This window comes from Mesitornis unicolor, unplaced genomic scaffold, assembly GCF_000695765.1.
Source record: "Mesitornis unicolor isolate BGI_N332 unplaced genomic scaffold, ASM69576v1 scaffold3829, whole genome shotgun sequence".
NCBI classification, from domain to species: Eukaryota; Metazoa; Chordata; class Aves; order Mesitornithiformes; family Mesitornithidae; genus Mesitornis; species Mesitornis unicolor.
Window position 1 is genome coordinate 126,525 of NW_010206505.1, and position 17,883 is coordinate 144,407.

Consider the following 17,883-nt stretch of genomic DNA (forward strand, 5'->3'; position numbering starts at 1 on the left):
TTCTCATGTTATTCGTATTTTTTTCTGTCAGTACTGACATTATACCTCCAGTGCTTGTTAAAGGACAGCTGCCATTTGTTGGAGGGATGGCGCTTCAAAAGTAGGCTATAGAGGTTCAGTCCTTACTTCAACTCCTGTCTGAGGCAACAGGACCTGAAAGCCCTCAGTGCTACAGGAGGTGCTTACTGTCTGTCCAGGCCAGGGCCTGCATCATGAATAAAAGCAACTAAGCTGTTGCTAGCTGTCAAACACAGATTTTTCTGGCATTTCAGAGTCACTTCAGAGAATGCTCAGTCTGGCTAATGAAAGTCTAACTTGTTACAGGTTGCAAGACATGCATTGCAAAGCAAGATGTGGTTAGATTTTCTTTGCAAGTGAAACTGGAACAGTGCACTATTTGCCTCTTTTGTCTCTTGATTTCTGCCTCCTTTGCCAGATCTTAATATAACATATTTATTGATATATTTCATTAATATATTTGTACATGCATTCAAAATTTTATTCCTTGATATTTCAGAAACTGCAGCACACAGCTCTTGGAATGCTGTAGTGTGCATTATTGCCATGCGATGTGCGAGTCTTTAAAATAGCTAATTTGTAGCAGAAACATCTCATACAAGTTTAAATAAAATTAATCTGTCATTGAGAAAACCCTTAAATCCTGTTGTTAGTTTAAAGTCCACCTTGAAGTACTTAGTGTTAATAAGGATTCACTGAAGTCTTAAAATAACAAAATGTTGACAGCTGAGAGCCAAGTGTAGACTTGTTCATATAAATAATATCACCATGCTGTCTGAGGAAAAACGCAGAACTGGAATGACAAGGCAGATTGCACTGTATTGACAGAGCAAGGTGGAGGTGCAGGAGTGAGGCCTGTCTTACACAGCCCTACCACCCTTTACTTTCACAGCTACAACCTCGACTCAGATTTAAAAATGAAAGGAAAAAATTTAAAATTGTACATGAGATAGAGATTGATTCAGATGGACTGTCTCCTTTCATCTGACATCAGGGGTTTGCATTTCATCACTCAGGATGGCAAGATAAAGAGTGACCTGGAAATAGGGGTGACACATCATGTTCCCTTTATATCTAGCTTTACACAAGACTCTCTTCTTAATGGAAAAGAATGAGTTAATTAAGAGCAAAGTCAAATTAAAATGACGTCAATTCTCTATTTACAAATCTGTGTTTTGCATGAAGAAAGGATGTGTGCAAATAGTATTGTTTCATCAGAGATGGTGCAAGGATATGTATCACATCAAACTATTCATTTGGCTAGGTGTAGAAATACAGGTCAGGGTGGAGGAGAGGAGAAAGATGTGGAGGAGGAATACTGAAAGTTAATTGTTTCCTATTTGCTCCTCCTTTTCCTTTTTTAAGTTTTAAAATGGGAGTTTGCTCTTGCATTTCTTTTCCTCTCAGTAAAGAGGTGTAAGTCTTAAAGTAATAGGTAATTAAATCCTCACAAGTTAAAACATTATAGTAATGATTTATTAGTGTATGAATTAATAAATGGGGCAACTCAGACATAGTTGTTGCTGTTCATGTGATTTTTATCATAAGTCTCAATGTTTGGTATTTTCCTTGAACCTTCAATTTCTACAGTCATGCAATCGTGATGCTAGCTTAATGTTTTTACATTCGTACTTCGTGTGGTGATAAAGAAAACTTTTATACAAGGAATATGGTTACTTAAAGTTAGTTTCCTTAAGTTCAATTAATTATTAGCAGAAGCTGCTTTGCATTTAAGAGTAGTAAATCTGGAGTATTAATGTTGCTTCCTAGGAGACATGAGTCATGTTGCCAACAACATATTACTCTACTCCTGAATACCCAAATGCCCCACAGTTGCAGCTGTTGTGTGGTTGCATACCTCTTGTATGAAGTTTTCTCACCCTTGTGCCAAGCCTTTAATTGTGGGATAAATCTGACTGGCAGTGCAGGACTCTCATGATTGATTTATTTAACATGACTCACAGTAACTCTGTGTACAAAAGGAGCCGTATGAAATGGCTGGTAGTCAAGGACACAGTTTCTATTCTGTCTTAACGTTTCATAGTGAGTCTGTTTATCCCAGAAGAGTTTTCCAGATGACCCTTTACTTGATCCTGGTATTTGTTGCCAACATTAATATCTAACAGTTGTCCATGTTATCAAATAGTTTTGGTTTTTTTTCTGCAATTTGAGGATGGAATCTGCCCTTCTTGCCAGGGTAAGGATCTGTTTCAGTACTTCACTTCTGAAGCTTAACAGAAGCGAAGTGCTTCCAAATGACCAAAGGGAAAGTGGTTTTTATTCAACAGAGGAAAGCAGCTTTGTCCTCAACTTGGTAATGGTACCTAGTCTTTACTTTCCTGACAACTTCATCCTCAAAAACAACTCTTAGCTATGTTTGTCTTCTGTAAAAGTTTATAAGCCAAAACATTAGTACCAGAAGTCCTATTTGAAAGCTGACCTTATCTGTGATACTTCTGATCAGTGCATTGTCTTATTACTAAATTAAGACCTTCTTAGAAGTCAAGTATGAAATCTTCAATCTGTAGAAGATAAATCCTCATATCTATTTGTTAGGATTACAATAATCTCTGTTCCCCACAGGAAAACCCCTAGTTTTCTGTTTTCCAATTCTACCAGAGCATTAGCTTCATACTTAACTCAGTTCACTGGTGACCTGCAGCATAATGTCAAAATTCAGCCTCAGTGCTTTGTCAGCAATGAGTTTGTTTATGATTCAGAAGAAGGGGTTATTTAGATTCCCTTGTTCATTAGTACTGGAATCCTGAAATAGCAAAAAAAACCCAAAAAACCAAAGGAAATGCACTCTCCAAAAGACTTTTCAATGCACTCAAGTTTGGAAGATAGACAAGAAAATTTAGACCAAGAACGATAAATCACTGAAGTAATCTCGGATTATATTGCTAGGGAAAACAGAAATACTGTCCTTCAAATTGTGCTATTGTTGCAAGTCTGCAGAGCCAAAATGTGACCATTGTTCATTTTCATTCTTAATTTGTCAGATGCAGATAGGTCTACTGTTGGCTCTTTTCATGTTTCCTCCTCTCCCTTCCCTGCTCCCAATTATTTGGTGATATTCCTGTGGCAAAGAGACCATTACAGCTGGAGCCAAAATTTTTGATGAGAGCAGCCGGCATAGAGCATTCATTCCAGTCCTCCGAGTGATTCCATTTCAGAATGACCCCATGAGGACTTCACATACCTTGGCATTAAGCAATCTGCCGGATAAGGGTTCTGGTTAAAATACTATGAAAATGTAACTAAAATATAGAGTAAGGAATATAGATTCAAATAAGTGTTTCTTTGCACACAATGAACACTTTATAGTAATACCAAGTTTCTCTTTAAAGGTTGGACTACAGTGGACCTTCAAGAGAGTTTTTTTTCCTGGTGTCTCGAGAGCTCTTCAATCCATATTATGGTTTGTTTGAATATTCAGCCAATGATACCTATACAGTACAAATAAGTCCCATGTCTGCTTTTGTAGACAATCACCATGAGTGGTAAGAATTATTTTTGTTTTTCAAATATTTTTTTTTGTTTTTCCCACTTGTAGACAATTGCTCATATAACACAGAAACTGATCTTTTTAACCAGCAGCAAAATAATTGCATTTCTTTAAACTTTTCTGATTTCATTTTCTCTTGTGGTTTTAAATGATCTTATTTCTCACAGAGTCAGCAAAACTGTGATTTGGAACACATACCATGGGATTGTCTCACAACACAGCTCTCTGTGTTTCTTGTACGTTAGCAGTCATTTTGTGGAAGAAATATTAACCTCTTGTGCATTAAAAAAATGAATGAAACATTGCTTTTTATCAACTTAAGGAGATTAAGGGACATTTCAAACAGATGTTACTGTATGTAATTTATTTGAGCCTTCCTAAAGAGTACAGAGGTCTCCTCAGTGGAAAAAACCCAACATATCCATTGGGAGGAAATCTATGGAGGTGTCTTAATTGGAGATGGGGGTACACTGCTGATTACATAGCTCTTAAGCAAAGTCTGTACATGCACACATACTTCTAAAACAGTTGTCAAGGACTTTTACATAATCCCATTTTCACAATTATAAGCCAGTTTAAATCGCCTTCAGTTGATTTAAGCCATGGCATCGCCTTAAGTCTGTAAAGCTGTGCTGTGAATATTCACAGAGAATTCTGCTGTGTAGGTAGTTAGTGGTGGAGTATTAGAGGAATGACAAGTGCTCATCTGTGTAGGACAGATATGTACTGAGTTCTTGTTTATTGGAAGGCAGTTATGAAGAATGAATATCAGAAAGGAATCTCATTACTAGTTTTAAAAATTAATAGAAAACTGTAATGGTTGGGTGCATCCAGTTCAGTTAGTTGAAGCAGCCTACCTGTTAAACTCCAATACTGCAACAATAACTGGCATATGCTGTATTGTAAAAGCAGAACAGTCTGTCAAAAAGGGAGAAAAAAGCCTTACATGCTATGCAGCTTCTGCAGTGCTGGACCAGAGGCCTTGGGGGTGAGGGAGGCATGACCCTGTCTCTTTCTGGGAGTGCTGGTGCCAGTGACAGCACTGGTCGTGTACAGCCTTAGGGTGAATTCAGAAAATGCAGCTGTGACGAGCAGTTATGCATGGAAGGAGAAGGCTCTGCATGTCACATCCTCGTCTTGCAAACCCTGTGTACAGGCAGGTATAATAGAGCCCTGATCTTTCCAATAAAAATGTTGCTGAGGATGCACAAACAGAAAATTTAAGAAACATTATTTTCTTTGAAAAGGAACACTAGACTTAAATCTAGTTCCAGAGATGTGGAGGATTTTTCACAATGGATCTTTCCTCTTATGGAAGTATTTGCAAAAACCCTACTATTTCAAAGTTGCTGCCATCTGATCTCAAATCTGTCAGACTCACTCTCTCCTCCCAAACCCTTCTTACACACCCGGCAAAATGAAGATTATAAGGGAAGAATGAGAGAGGGGCGAGGAAGAGGTCATTTAGATTCCATTGGTGTAGGGCTGAAGATACATAGAAAAGCTTCCAGCCACTGTTCATGAAAATGTATCTAGAACTCCCTAATCACCATTCAGAAGAGGGAACAAGGAGCCACTGTAAGCAGAAAAGTCATACAGCAAGGGACACATCTGTCAGGCTGGGAAAAGGTAGAAAAACCTTTGGCCTCCCAGTAACGTGAAAACTAGTTAATCCTGTATGGGGTGTGTAAATAAAATGCACTGGCTATCATTTTGGGAGATATGCTTTTATAAAGAGGCTAGTCTGGCAGGGGTTGATTGGGTTAATACAGATCTGGCATTTTTGAGAACTTGCAGCTTGAGTATCAGAGGGATTTTCCACACCCTGCAGACTTGCATTTTTTCTGTGCCTACTGAGAATGTAAAAGAAACACAAGAAAAATAACAAAAATACCACAGTTTAGACATAGCTATCTGATTTTAAAATGCTGTTTGGAAATATATGTAAGTTTTGATGACAGAGCAGTGTACAAACCACAGAGTTTCAGTATAATGATTGTAACTCTTTCTCTTCCAGGTTCAGGTTTAGTGGTCGAATTCTTGGTCTTGCTCTGATACATCAGTATTTGCTAGATGCCTTTTTCACACGACCCTTTTATAAAGCCCTCCTCCGAATGTAAGTAGAATTGTTCTCTCAACTTTTTCATTTGGTTCCTTTCCCATGGATGATGCCACTTATGTATGGATAAATTATGATGGTTTATCATCACAGTAGACAGGCCACTATTTATAATTTAATAATTTCATTTCAGTCCAGGAGGTTTTTTTTAAAGTTTACTTGTTTCTGCTTATGGTTTTTAGCCAGTTACCTAAGTAGTTTCTGATCAGTATGAAAACCTCATACTTTGTTTTAGCCATGTTATGAGCTTTCTTCTACAAAATCTTACATTTCAAGTTGTAAAATTAAATGTTGTGGTTTTATTCTAGATATTAATAGAGTTCTTATTCATTTGTCTTGTAATGACTCAAAGATAGGATATGAATCACTTTGTAACCCTGACTGCAAGACCCATTCTTAGAAGTAGACTGATTGCTGGCAATCTCCATTTCGAGGAGCTTTAATTCAGTATACTTCAGACTTGGTTTTCAGAACAGCTACTCCTGTTCTGGCTGAAACAATGAGAGCTACACATGCTCAGCATGCAATTGAAGACCTAATGAACTTAAGGTGCTTCACTTTTTGTCCTCCATTTGAAAGCTGTTTTTGAGAAGTCTGGAAGGGTATTTTTTTGTATAAAACATCATACCTTCTAGTAGCATGGAGTAATGCATCCATTCCTATTGCACGTCTATTTTAAAAGTACCTAAATGATAATAGAATCATTTTAATAAGAATGAGAACTTACCCTAGATACACTTTTAATACTCACATTGTGTGACTGCCAAATTAAATTAATTGTTTAACTTGCTGCTTCTCTAAAAGCTAAAATTAAAAATGAGGGTTGGCCACCTGTGTACACAGCTTAATTCATGCAACTTCCTCATCTAAGCCACGACCTTTGCTTTCCTCAGAACTGATGAGCCATCCAGACTACCTCTGCAGATGGGACATTGTGCCCAGTCCATCAACTTTGATGTAGGGGCTGTTACTGTCAATGTAAACTACACTTGAGCATCCAAATTAAAGTACAGGGCTTTCTTTTGACTTGATTCAGACCCAAGAATAGAAGCAGGCAGGGAACCCTACAGCTGAAAAGCACCTTCATTAATATCCTCAGTGTCTTATTTCACAGAACAGGGTTTAAGGAGTTAAGAAGAATGGCAGAAATTGCCACCACGATACTAACAGCTGACATGTTCAAAGTTTGGCGTAGTCACTGTTAAAGACAGCAAGGGACAGGTTGGATTTGTTAAAGAAGGATCAGGCAAGGGGAAACATTGCAAAAAGTGAAAAGATATTTCTGTGGTAAGCAGGATATCTGAACAGACTTTTTTGCACAGTGCAGAGACAAGAGAGGTAGCGGTGTGGTCACATGAGCAGAAAGGATAGTGGTTGCTTGCTATAAAAACTTACAATTTCTTTTATGATTTGAAATTTTTGTCACTTCAATCTATGTGATTTCATAATCCCAAAATATTTCTTCACAGGAAATATGGGATAGACTCACCATAAGCTAAAAAACAATTGTGTCTTCAAATTAATAAATTTCTGGAGTTTTAGTTTATTAATAAAACCATTTTGTGTTATGCAGTAACTGCTATTACTGGCAGAATAAACAGAGATTTGAAGTAGTGTCTTCCTTATTCTGTTGATTTTTCTTTTAGCTCCCATTTTCAGTTCATGTTTCAGGACTGTCCTGTCTGAGTTTAGTTACTGAGCACACACTGCTGCTGTCATCTGTCTTTGTATGTTTTCTTCTCATTTGTGCTAGACTCTGTGACCTGAGTGACCTGGAATATCTTGACGAGGAGTTTCACCAGAGTTTGCAGTGGATGAAAGACAATGATATACATGATATCCTAGATCTCACATTTACTGTAAATGAAGAAGTTTTTGGGCAGGTGTGTAAGATTCTTAATTTCATTTCCTTAAATTAAAAGATGCCAGATAAACATGTATTTGGAGAGAAAAGTGACTGTCATTCCATGCTGATTTGAACTTGTTTTTATAAAATTCTGGTTGACGAAAGCAGTGTTGAAATCTAAGGAGGAATTATTATTTGTAACTGGTCAAACGTGTCTTTCTGGTTAAGGAGATTTTCTGGAAGTTATCTGAAATATTAGCATTTTGGATTGCTCTGCTGGAGGCAGTATGCAGCACAGTTAACATTCAAATGTATTACAACACCTCTGTTATGGTACTGTTTAGAAGACTTCACTACTTTAATCTCTATAGTGTTTCTTCTTCTCAGCTTATTCTTCATACTAAATACGAAGATTCTCCAGATTGTATGGGATTTAAGTATGGTTTTATCTAAAACAAGATTTGTTGTATGTTCTCTTATTTCACATATTCCAGTTTGCTAAAGTCAGTCTTGGGTAGTGCTTTTGAGGAATTACTTCAACTTAAAAGTTTAAATTCTTATAATTCTTTATTTTGTCTTTATTATACTGTGTTGTTACTTGGTCATCTTTTATCCTAAGATCACAGAACGGGAATTAAAGCCAGGAGGTGCCAACATCCCAGTCACTGAAAAGAACAAGAAAGAATATATAGAAAGAATGGTGAAATGGAGAATTGAGAGAGGAGTTGTACAACAAACAGAAAGTCTAGTTCGTGGTTTCTATGAGGTAAACAACTCCTAAATGAAATTTACATTCTTCCTTTATCCTCCCAAAATATTTCTATCCTCATACAGATTTCCCAAAAGAGAGGCCCAAAAAGCAGATACATGTATAATCAGAAGTGCCCATACAGAAATCTGGGGGGAGCAAGGAATAAAATCATTGTTAGTCATCGACTTAAACACTATAGTTATTTATCTTTTTAAACTGGAAAATACTCTTGATCCCTATTTGTACAATTAGTAGTGAATGCTTGCTAAAGTGACCCATCTGCTTCTTCACTAGGCCTTTGAGGTTTTTTGTGTGCATGCTGCACTTACTGTAACATAGTAGACTGAGTGTATTTCAAGGTATTTACCTCTTACCTGTTTTAGCATGAACAGTTGAATTGAATGTATTTAACTTAATCTGTCCTGAAATAATTCAGTATTATTTGCCAACAAAATTCTCTCCAAGTCTCTGTGATCCTCTAATAGAACTGCAGCATAAGATAAAGATGTCCTTGCCTTTAAAAAGAAAAAAACCTTTATTCTTTCTGTTTTGTGAGAAGCGTTACCTGATAAATGTCTTAGTAGTAGACAAGCCTTTTATGGGGAGGCAAAAAGCAATAAATGAAGAAATGCTGCTATCCATTTTATTTCTTCTCACAGGTGGTTGATGCGAGACTTGTGTCTGTGTTTGATGCCAGAGAACTGGAATTGGTTATAGCTGGCACAGCAGAAATTGACTTGAGTGACTGGAGAAATAATACGGAGTATAGAGGAGGTACCCTTAATTTTTAATTGTTCACTGATAGTGTTGGGACGTCTGGAATTACCCAATTTCTAAAACACTTAAGAACCATCCCACGAGATACATCTTTAGTATCTTTTGAATTTCTGTGGTTAAGTTTGTGTTAGGAGAAGATAATTTGCCCATTTTAGTTTGCTTCATTGTTTTCCCATGTAGCTCTTCCCTTATAATTTTTGTCTGGGCAGCATAACAGAGCGGTCTTCTCCACAGAAAGTCCTGTGCTCACCTGCACACTAGTAGAGTACCGCCCAGACATTGGAGACAAATGGCAATGGTTACCAGTCTTAGAAGGATCTACCTCTTTTCCACTCTCAACGATGACAGGAAATTAGGAGTAATCCCAGTTGACTGCAGGCTGGCAGTTGAGATAATTTGAGAAAAATGGAGGATTTGGAAACTCCTTTGAGAGGTGATTGTAGTATCATTTGTAGCTTTAGATATGTAAAAACTCTACAGCATTGGAATATTTAAAGAATTGTCATTCCTGTTAGTGATAGATTAATGGAAGCAATGCTTGCAAAAGAGATTTTAAGATTTTTAAGCATTTCAGGAGTATTCTTCTCTCACCTCCTGCCTTTTGCTGTAATTGGATAAGAAATATGGCATTACTGTGACCAGGGCCAAACTAGGAAAAGCTTATTAACTCTTCTCTCAACCACTTTTGTAGGACCTAAAGGTATAAAGGCTCTTTTTGTTTTAACAGGTTATCATGACAATCACATTGTAATTCGGTGGTTTTGGGCTGCTGTGGAAAGATTCAACAATGAACAACGACTAAGACTTTTACAGGTAAGAAATCAGCTGATCTGTGTAGAAATAGTGTGCATCATTAAAATTAGATGCTCATCTAGTCCCATATGACATCCAAAAATTACAGTGATGCTGACAATCCTCAGAGACTAACTGTAATAATTTTAAGTGACTGAAGCTCACAGCTATTTTTATAGATTTCTTACTTAAGAAATACATTTAAGGTAAAGTATCTGATGTCAATAATCCTTTACTATTGTTTGATTAAAAGTACATTAAGACCAGTAAAGCTAAAAAAGAAAAACTGTAATTGGTTATATCATTAGGTAGAAATTTTAATAATTGTACAGCTTAGGAAGGAGAAAGCTTACGTGGAAGTTGAAGTGTCTCAAATCAGAAAATAATTATGAAAGCCTGAAAATCAGCCCAGTTCGACTTTCTCTAAGTCAGCCTGCAGAGTCCAATCATCCTGCTGATGTAGGACAAAAACATCTCAACAGACAAGTATTTATACATGTGGGTTTAATTTTTTTTGGATTCAGCTTATGTCCATCATATCTGTAAAGAAACAGGCAACCCCCCACCCCAACCACACGATGTTCTTGATCTATTATGAAATTCACTGTTTTAACAATTCAGAATTTGCATCGGATCATAACCTAGATGAGTATGACGAAAGATTTTCTTTTTTTATGTGTTTAAGTACTTAAAAAAGGTCTGTAAAAAGCAGTCCAGAATATCTCATTTGATGGAGAGCCAGAGATATCTGCTTACAAGTTCTTATCACATATGTTAATCAGAAGTTTCTATCATATCCAGATCATTAATAGGCTGAATCAATGGGCTGAGGCCAACTGTATGAGCTTCAACAAGGCCAAGAGCCGGGTCCTGCACTTTGGTCGCAATAACCCCATGCAGCGCTACAGGCTTGGGGACGAGTGGCTGGAGCTGCCAGGCAGAAAAGGACCTGGGGGTCCTGGTGGACAGCAGGATGACCATGAGCCAGCAATGTGCCCTTGCGGCCAAGAAGGCCAATGGCATCCTGGGGTGTATCAGAACAGGTGTTGTTAGTGAGTCAAGAGGGGTTCTCCTTCCCCTCTACTCTGCCCTGGTAAGACCACATCTGGAATATTGTGTTCAGTTCTGGGCCCCTCAGTTCAAGAAGGACAGGGAACTGCTTGAAAGAGTCCAGCACAGGGCCACAAAGATGATGGAGAGAGTGGAGCATCTCCCTTATGAGGAGCGGCTCAGGGAGCTGGGGCTCTTTAGCTTGGAGAAGAGGAGACTGAGGAGAGACCTCATTCATGTTTATAAATTTGTAAAGGGCAAGTGTCAGGAGGAAGGAGCCAGGCTCTTCTCAGTGACAGCCAATGACAGGACAAGGGGCAATGGGAGCAAGCTGGAACATAGGAGGTTCAATCTGAATATGAGGAAAAACTTTTTTACTGTAAGGGTTACAGAGCACTGGCCCAGGCTGCCCAGAGAGGTTGTGGAGTCTCCTTCTCTGGAGACATTCAAAATCCGCCTGGATGCGTTCCTCTGCAACCTAGTCTAGGTGATCCTGCTCTGGCAGGGGGGTTGGACTGGATGATCTTTCGAGGTCCCTTCCAACTCCTAAGATTCTGTGATTCTGTGATTAAAAATTAAGTAGCTTCTGATTTGTCAAAACCCATGTTTGGTCTGTTCATGACATCTTCTAGCTAAATCTGCTCAATAGATGGCATTTCAGCAAATGTCTGTGGGTACTCTACCTAACCTTCAGAATTTAGTAATTTTTATATAGTATTTATTATCATGGTTTATTAAGACATTAAAACCCACATAGCCTAAATGGGTTAACAGAAAGCCATTACCATATGCGATTACTTTTATATTAGTTCCTCTTAATACAGAATAATAAAAACAGTAGGGAAAAAGTAACTTAGGCCTAAGTTTAAGTAACTTGATATTAATAGTGTTTTATTCTGTATTATTTATGTAGCATAATTACCCTTTCAAAGAGAAACCTTTGCAGGAAATTAAGCTGATAAGTTGTCTCTTCTAAAGCTCTATCAGGAAAAGGTCTATTTTCCTTTATCCTCCATTTAAAGTAGCATTTATTATTTGTGCCTCACAAATGCCCTTGTTTTGCAAATGCTTATACATAAGCATTTGGACTTCAGTGGGTATGCCGATATAAATAAATTTCTAAACCACACCATCTGTGTATCCAATATCCATGATGTTTTGTTTGCGCTGAAAGTTTGTTACAGGCACATCCAGCATACCTTATGAAGGATTTGCCTCTCTACGGGGGAGCAACGGTCCAAGAAGATTCTGTGTAGAGAAGTGGGGGAAGATCACTGCTCTTCCAAGGTACAACTGTGTGTGTATTAATGCTAGAGATGCTTTGGAACATCAGTTACCAGGATAATAGATAAGCTGTTTGAGCAGCATAAAGAGGTTTTCTCTGAATATGTAGATATACTATACCTTACGTAAAAACTTACTTCCCTGTTGTTCCAGTGTCCAATGCATCCATCTTTCTTTCAACTCAATTCTTTTTCTTGTAAGATGGACAAGGCAGTGTAACTGTGGCTGGCATCCATATTGTAATGCTTGTTTAATGGAAAAGTATATTAGCATGATAACTACTTCTGAATTTGATTTTGGTACATTTTTATTAAATGTGCAGTATTTACTTCCTGAACATGCAGATCTTTACTTAGGAGCAAAGATTAATATGAATTAAAATTAAGTAGCACTTGTAAGTGAAAGCTAATTATCAGACTTTTTGGATTAGACCCATACAACCTGTACAGTATAGTTTAGTTATGTAATTTTATGCTTTGTCTGATATCAAGAGTCTGAACAGATAAGAGGCAAGTTATGTGTTGCAGAAGAGGTGTATTTTGAGTAGGGGGTCATTGGCTTCAGAGGCAACACAGGGACAAGAAAGGGTGAAGATTTCAAAGACCACAAGTAGGGTCTTCTTTTGAAATGTGTGAAAAGGGTAAAAGAAGAGCATGAGAGTCCAAGATACAAAAGCAGGAGTTGAGTTGTACAAGGCAGGTTCTAGCCTTTTCTGTATCATAATCAGGCTGATACGTTTCTAGAATATTTGCTTTTATCCAGTTCTGTAATTCTGTAGCCTCTAGAATGGGTTAACAGTGGTTAGAAATACAGATCAGTGTGTGGAGTGTGGGTGAACTAACTCCACTTAATCAGATCTCAGCTTTAGTATGCTGCTTATAGCCTGTGGTAGTAGTTTTGGGCTGGGCTCATCCATGGAGGAAATTCAACCCTAATCATAGCCCATTCCTCTTAAACAAGATTCCTCAGGAATGACTTGCATTCAGAGTCTCTTTTTAGACACAAGGTGGCTGTCAGACACACAGATAATTTCTCTGACCAACAACACTTAGGTTTTTCCTCCAACATAAAGTCAGAGGCAGACATCTCTTGGGTTGGCTCTTGGCTGCAGGCTGCCATTTGAACCACACTGAGAAAGTCAAAGATGCAGAAGTGGCAGTGTGAAATCCACAGGCACAGCAGGTGGCCTTTAAACAAAGCCAACTTGCCAGTTCACAGTGCACATGAGAGCCAGACAACAGAAGATTAAAGATAAGCAAATTCTAGAAATAGCTATTTCAAGTCAAACACACTAATATCTTTTGAGGGCCTAGTAATACCTTGTAGCCCAGTAAGTCTGCTTTATAGTTTGATTATAATTGACCTATGGACTAGCTTTGATTGTTTAAAAAGAACAAGTTTTGATTTTTAAAAAATAATTTCTGACTTCAAAATACAAGGTTTTCTTGAGAGTTTAAGTAAGAAAAGAGATTGTGGCAGTTTTTCCATATATTCTCTAATAGTGGAGTTCCTGGTGCTAACAAGGAATGCAAAAGGTCAGGACGTGTCAGAACAGGATGCTCAGAATTTCCTCTTAAAGGTTACACAGAGCTGTGGTTGTAATAAACTGCAGAAGAAAACAGCTTCCTGTAGTGCAACATGGTGAAATACGTCAAGAAGCTTTGCTACCGTAATGTGTTCAGCAAGTGTAGGGCAAATGCCAACTCATCACATTTAGGAGAATGCATCATGCCCTTGAAAGTTCATTTATGATTCCCTTGGTTAGGAAACATTTGATTTTTGTCTCTGTGGATAGTTTTTAACATGCAAGTGTGAGAATTAAACTAACAACACACTTGTTTTGTTAAAATAAACAACTGCATATGACAAACATTCTACAGTTGTCATGAGCTGGCAATTCCTGGCATTCATACATGGGACCTTGATCTCACAAAAAATAAATGATGTTCCATGTTTATGCTTAAATGGCCTAAGCCCGAAGCAGAAAGGAGTGTTTGTATTTTTACCTATCTAGTTCCTGTGTGCAGTGTAGCTCCAGCTTGTGTCTCACCAGCTTCAAAGACTTACACTGTGCAAACACCAAGTAGTACTGGCTTGAAGGTAAGATGTCATTAACAACGACCCCGAGTAGCAAACTTTCACGAGGCTTCCAAACAAGCCCTGCATGTGTAAACACATTGCTGGATCTGCTGAGAATGCTGCCCTAGGACACTCCGGCTCTTACTGATTCTCAGATAACTAAAGCATCTGTGTTAAGCACCGTCACTCACTCATAGCAGTGTTATACTTTGCAGATTGCCCTTTTGATTTCAGTGGGAGTGCTTGTGAAATTTGGTAACACTTGGTATCAGGGTGGTGAAAGGCTAGGACTCAACAAGTCAGTGGATTTTATGTTTCTTCTTCCGTTTCTAAAAAAACTACCACAGTGCTGAAAATGCATAAAAATACCCATCCCCATCGCCCTGATTTTGAGACACAGAAGACAACTAATATAGTTACGTAGGTATGTGACTGTGGTCCAAGCAGCTGTGAATATGAGCACAAAAATATTTACTAGAAGTTTACCTAGCTTCCTCACTAGATGGTTTCTTAGTTCCCACTGTTCTGATGCTACTTCTACTTCCTTCTTTTGCACTGTGTTGTAGATTGCACTAAATCTGTGGAGGGACTGTTTCTCTTTCAATTCACTTATATAGTGGGAAATTGGTTCCAGGCTCATTGCTGTACATTATTTGTGTAGTATATAGTATTTATATAATATAAAATAGTATTTATGTCTAACTGCTGGATTTTAATCCTAAGTCATTCTATTTTACTGCTGTCATTAAAGTGAAGGGGAGATTAATTTGGAATCTAGACTTAAAGAACCAAGATGGTTTTTCATGTTGTCATTAATTGTGAGTTCAGGAGGATGAACAGTTAGTGCCCATGTGGTTTGAAATGTTTGGATGGGAAAATACGGTATAGAGGGGGGAAAAAAACTCCACTTTTCTCTAAGACTTAAAAAATTACTTACTAGGGTGAGAAAGGTATGCATTCCCTCAGAATACAAAGTTTTTGTCTTTTTAATGACTTGGTTTTCCAGAGTGGCTGATTGCATTTTCAAAATTGCCCTCAAAATTAAGATAAAGCTAAATTCTCTTAATAAATGTAAATAACATGCTGGCTTACTATTAAACCAGTTTGTAATGAATCCCTTGCTAATTATATGCTATGCCTTTTATAATTTGTGGTTTTGTGGCCCACACAGCATGATCCATAGTTCTAATGAGTGGCTGTCAGCCCCATGCAGCAGAAGCATGTGGTTAGACTGTTAATTGCCTAAGACTCTTCCACACTCAAGGGATCACTGAGGTCCAGTTGCCCATTTGCTGCTGGGTCTAAATCAGTCTCTTCTCTTCAAAAGAGAAATTTCTTCTTTTTCCTTATGTTTTTTAAAGTGCAGATAATGCAATAGTAATTTAAGCTATATCACAGGTATTACTTTGTAAGATTTTTGGAAAGGCAGATGAAGAGTACAAAGAAATCCTTCCTCCAGGAGTCTTAGAGGGATGGACGGGTGGGGAACTTTTACCAGGCCCCTGAAAGACAGGGTGGGGAAATGCCCTCTCTGCTATACAGCATGTACTAGCAGTGTGCTAAGCATACTGTATTTGGGGAGTGTGAAAAGTTCAATGCTTTCTTAAGTTATTGCATATTTGATGTCTGGACTGTATTTACAATAATAGTGTCACCTTCTGTACTGTGTATACATTCCTTCAGCCTGATTTCTTTATGACACTATAAGGCTTGTAACCAGGTGAGTGTTGCACCTTCAGTGAGGGTTTGTAATGGACTCATGTGTTTAACAAACAAGATTAACCCACTTCATGTTCCATCCCTGTAGTTGGCAGCTGAGAGCCACTTAAAATGGCAATTAATAAATTTACTCCCATGGAAGGCAGCACTTTCTGGCTCAGAGGAAGCTCAGTACAGGTCTGTTGTAGACACATTTCTGGGAGTGGTTAGGTTAAATGAGTTGCGTTTGCTGCAAGGAGGGAGCTTGTTCAGTCCTTCCACTGACATCATACATTTACACTTAATAAGGGTCATACTGATGAAGGGCATGTCACTGATGCAAAAGTTTGTTTTTCAGCTTGATTGTATTTAAATAACTCTGTGATGCGTTTTATTACAAAAGAATGAAGTATTTATAGACAGAGACCTGCAAAATACCAAAAGGTTTTTATCCTCTAAAAGTAGTCTAAAGCGAGGCTTGGGTATGAAGCTTTAGAGCAGAAAAGATGCCTCTTCCAGCTTCTCTTTGCATCATTTCTTCCTCAAGAACCCATCACATTAATAGTTATGCTGTCTATACGATGTGTTAGAAAGTAGTATCCTTAGCCTGCCCTGAGGTCAGGCAATGATATCTGCTATTCTGCTAGGAGAAGAAATATTTATTATCTCCCTTTTCATTCTCTGGAAGAGGTTTCAAGAGTCAGTTCCAAGTGTGTAAAAAAATTGAGGTAGATGGACTTTGGAAACTAAGAAATAAACCACATGGTTGTCTTCTTAAGAAAGCAGATGGTATGCTAGAGGTACGTGCATAGTTTTGTGTAATTACAAAAAGCATTATTCTAAAGGTTGTTGGCTTGTAGGGCCAGATACCTACATAGTGTAAATCAGCACAAGCAGTAACTTCCCAAGAACACAAGCCATATGCCAAGGAAATGAAGAAGAAAAAGCATCTGATTTGTCTGTTCTTTACTACTGTGGGATTGTTTCCTGTATATCTAGACTATTTTTAATATGTCATCAAATCTAATATCTTATTCATATTCAGTGTACTGAAGTATCTTGTTTATGATTACAAATATCATATTCAATTATCGTCAGTATAGAAAAAAATACTACTAGTCAGAAGATACATTTAAAACCAAGATTTCTGAACATTTGAATTTTACCATGTTACATCATTCTTTTCTCATGCACATTTAATGGATAAATGCCTTTTGGCCTGTCAGTGTGTTTCTTTTAAAGACCTTCATAATTGCTTCTGACTGGCTTGTTTTAATTAGGAACAAAAAATGTATTAAACCTCACTGCCTGTTCAATTGGAAAACATCGTTTGAGAGAACAAAGTCTTCTGAAAGGATACTATCTGCCCATCTCTATGCAAACACATACCAATCTGTGTGTTCTCTTTTGAACTTTTCAAATAATGTACTTCTTCACCTCCTCTTTTTTCCCCCTCAGGGCTCACACTTGTTTCAATCGTCTGGACCTTCCCCCTTATCCATCATTCTCTATGTTATATGAAAAACTGTTGACAGCAGTTGAAGAGACAAGTACTTTTGGACTTGAGTGATACACAAACCACAGTGCCCAGCTCATTGGACTTTTGTGGATCTGTCTTCTCAAGGAATGACTGAATGTTTGTATTGGATTTCCTAGAGGAAAATTGTTTCACGGTGCCATTCAAATAAGGAGGTTCCATGAGAGAGCTTATGAAGCAATTAAAGAGCATTCTGCATAGTGGCAGAACTCTCTGCAGTGAAACTAGAGTGTGCCTGATGTGTGGGGAGAACCAAGTCTTGCAATCCATGGTTTTCCAGAATGGCCAAACTTTTTAAGTTAATGCTCTAAGCGAACAAGAAATGTGATCCCATGTTGTGATCAACCTGGCTACTGCAAAACTGACATGTACCCGAAAACTGGATTTCATCAAAGTTGTTGAATAGAAAATTCAAGTCAAAATG

The 17,883-nt window shown here is 37.9% G+C and overlaps 1 protein-coding gene across 1 annotated transcript in view; it reads left to right on the forward strand.

Moving 5' to 3' along the window:
* Positions 1 to 17,492, forward strand: part of HECW2 (HECT, C2 and WW domain containing E3 ubiquitin protein ligase 2) — a 106,973-nt gene extending 89,481 nt beyond the window's left edge. The window contains exons 21-28 of the mRNA XM_010191773.1: positions 3,369 to 3,521; positions 5,544 to 5,642; positions 7,399 to 7,528; positions 8,111 to 8,257; positions 8,902 to 9,016; positions 9,747 to 9,832; positions 12,036 to 12,148; positions 17,381 to 17,492. Of these exons, the coding sequence (XP_010190075.1) occupies positions 3,369 to 3,521; positions 5,544 to 5,642; positions 7,399 to 7,528; positions 8,111 to 8,257; positions 8,902 to 9,016; positions 9,747 to 9,832; positions 12,036 to 12,148; positions 17,381 to 17,492 (955 nt within the window). The remainder of the gene's footprint in view (positions 1 to 3,368; positions 3,522 to 5,543; positions 5,643 to 7,398; positions 7,529 to 8,110; positions 8,258 to 8,901; positions 9,017 to 9,746; positions 9,833 to 12,035; positions 12,149 to 17,380) is intronic.
* Positions 17,493 to 17,883: the final 391 nt, after the last annotated feature.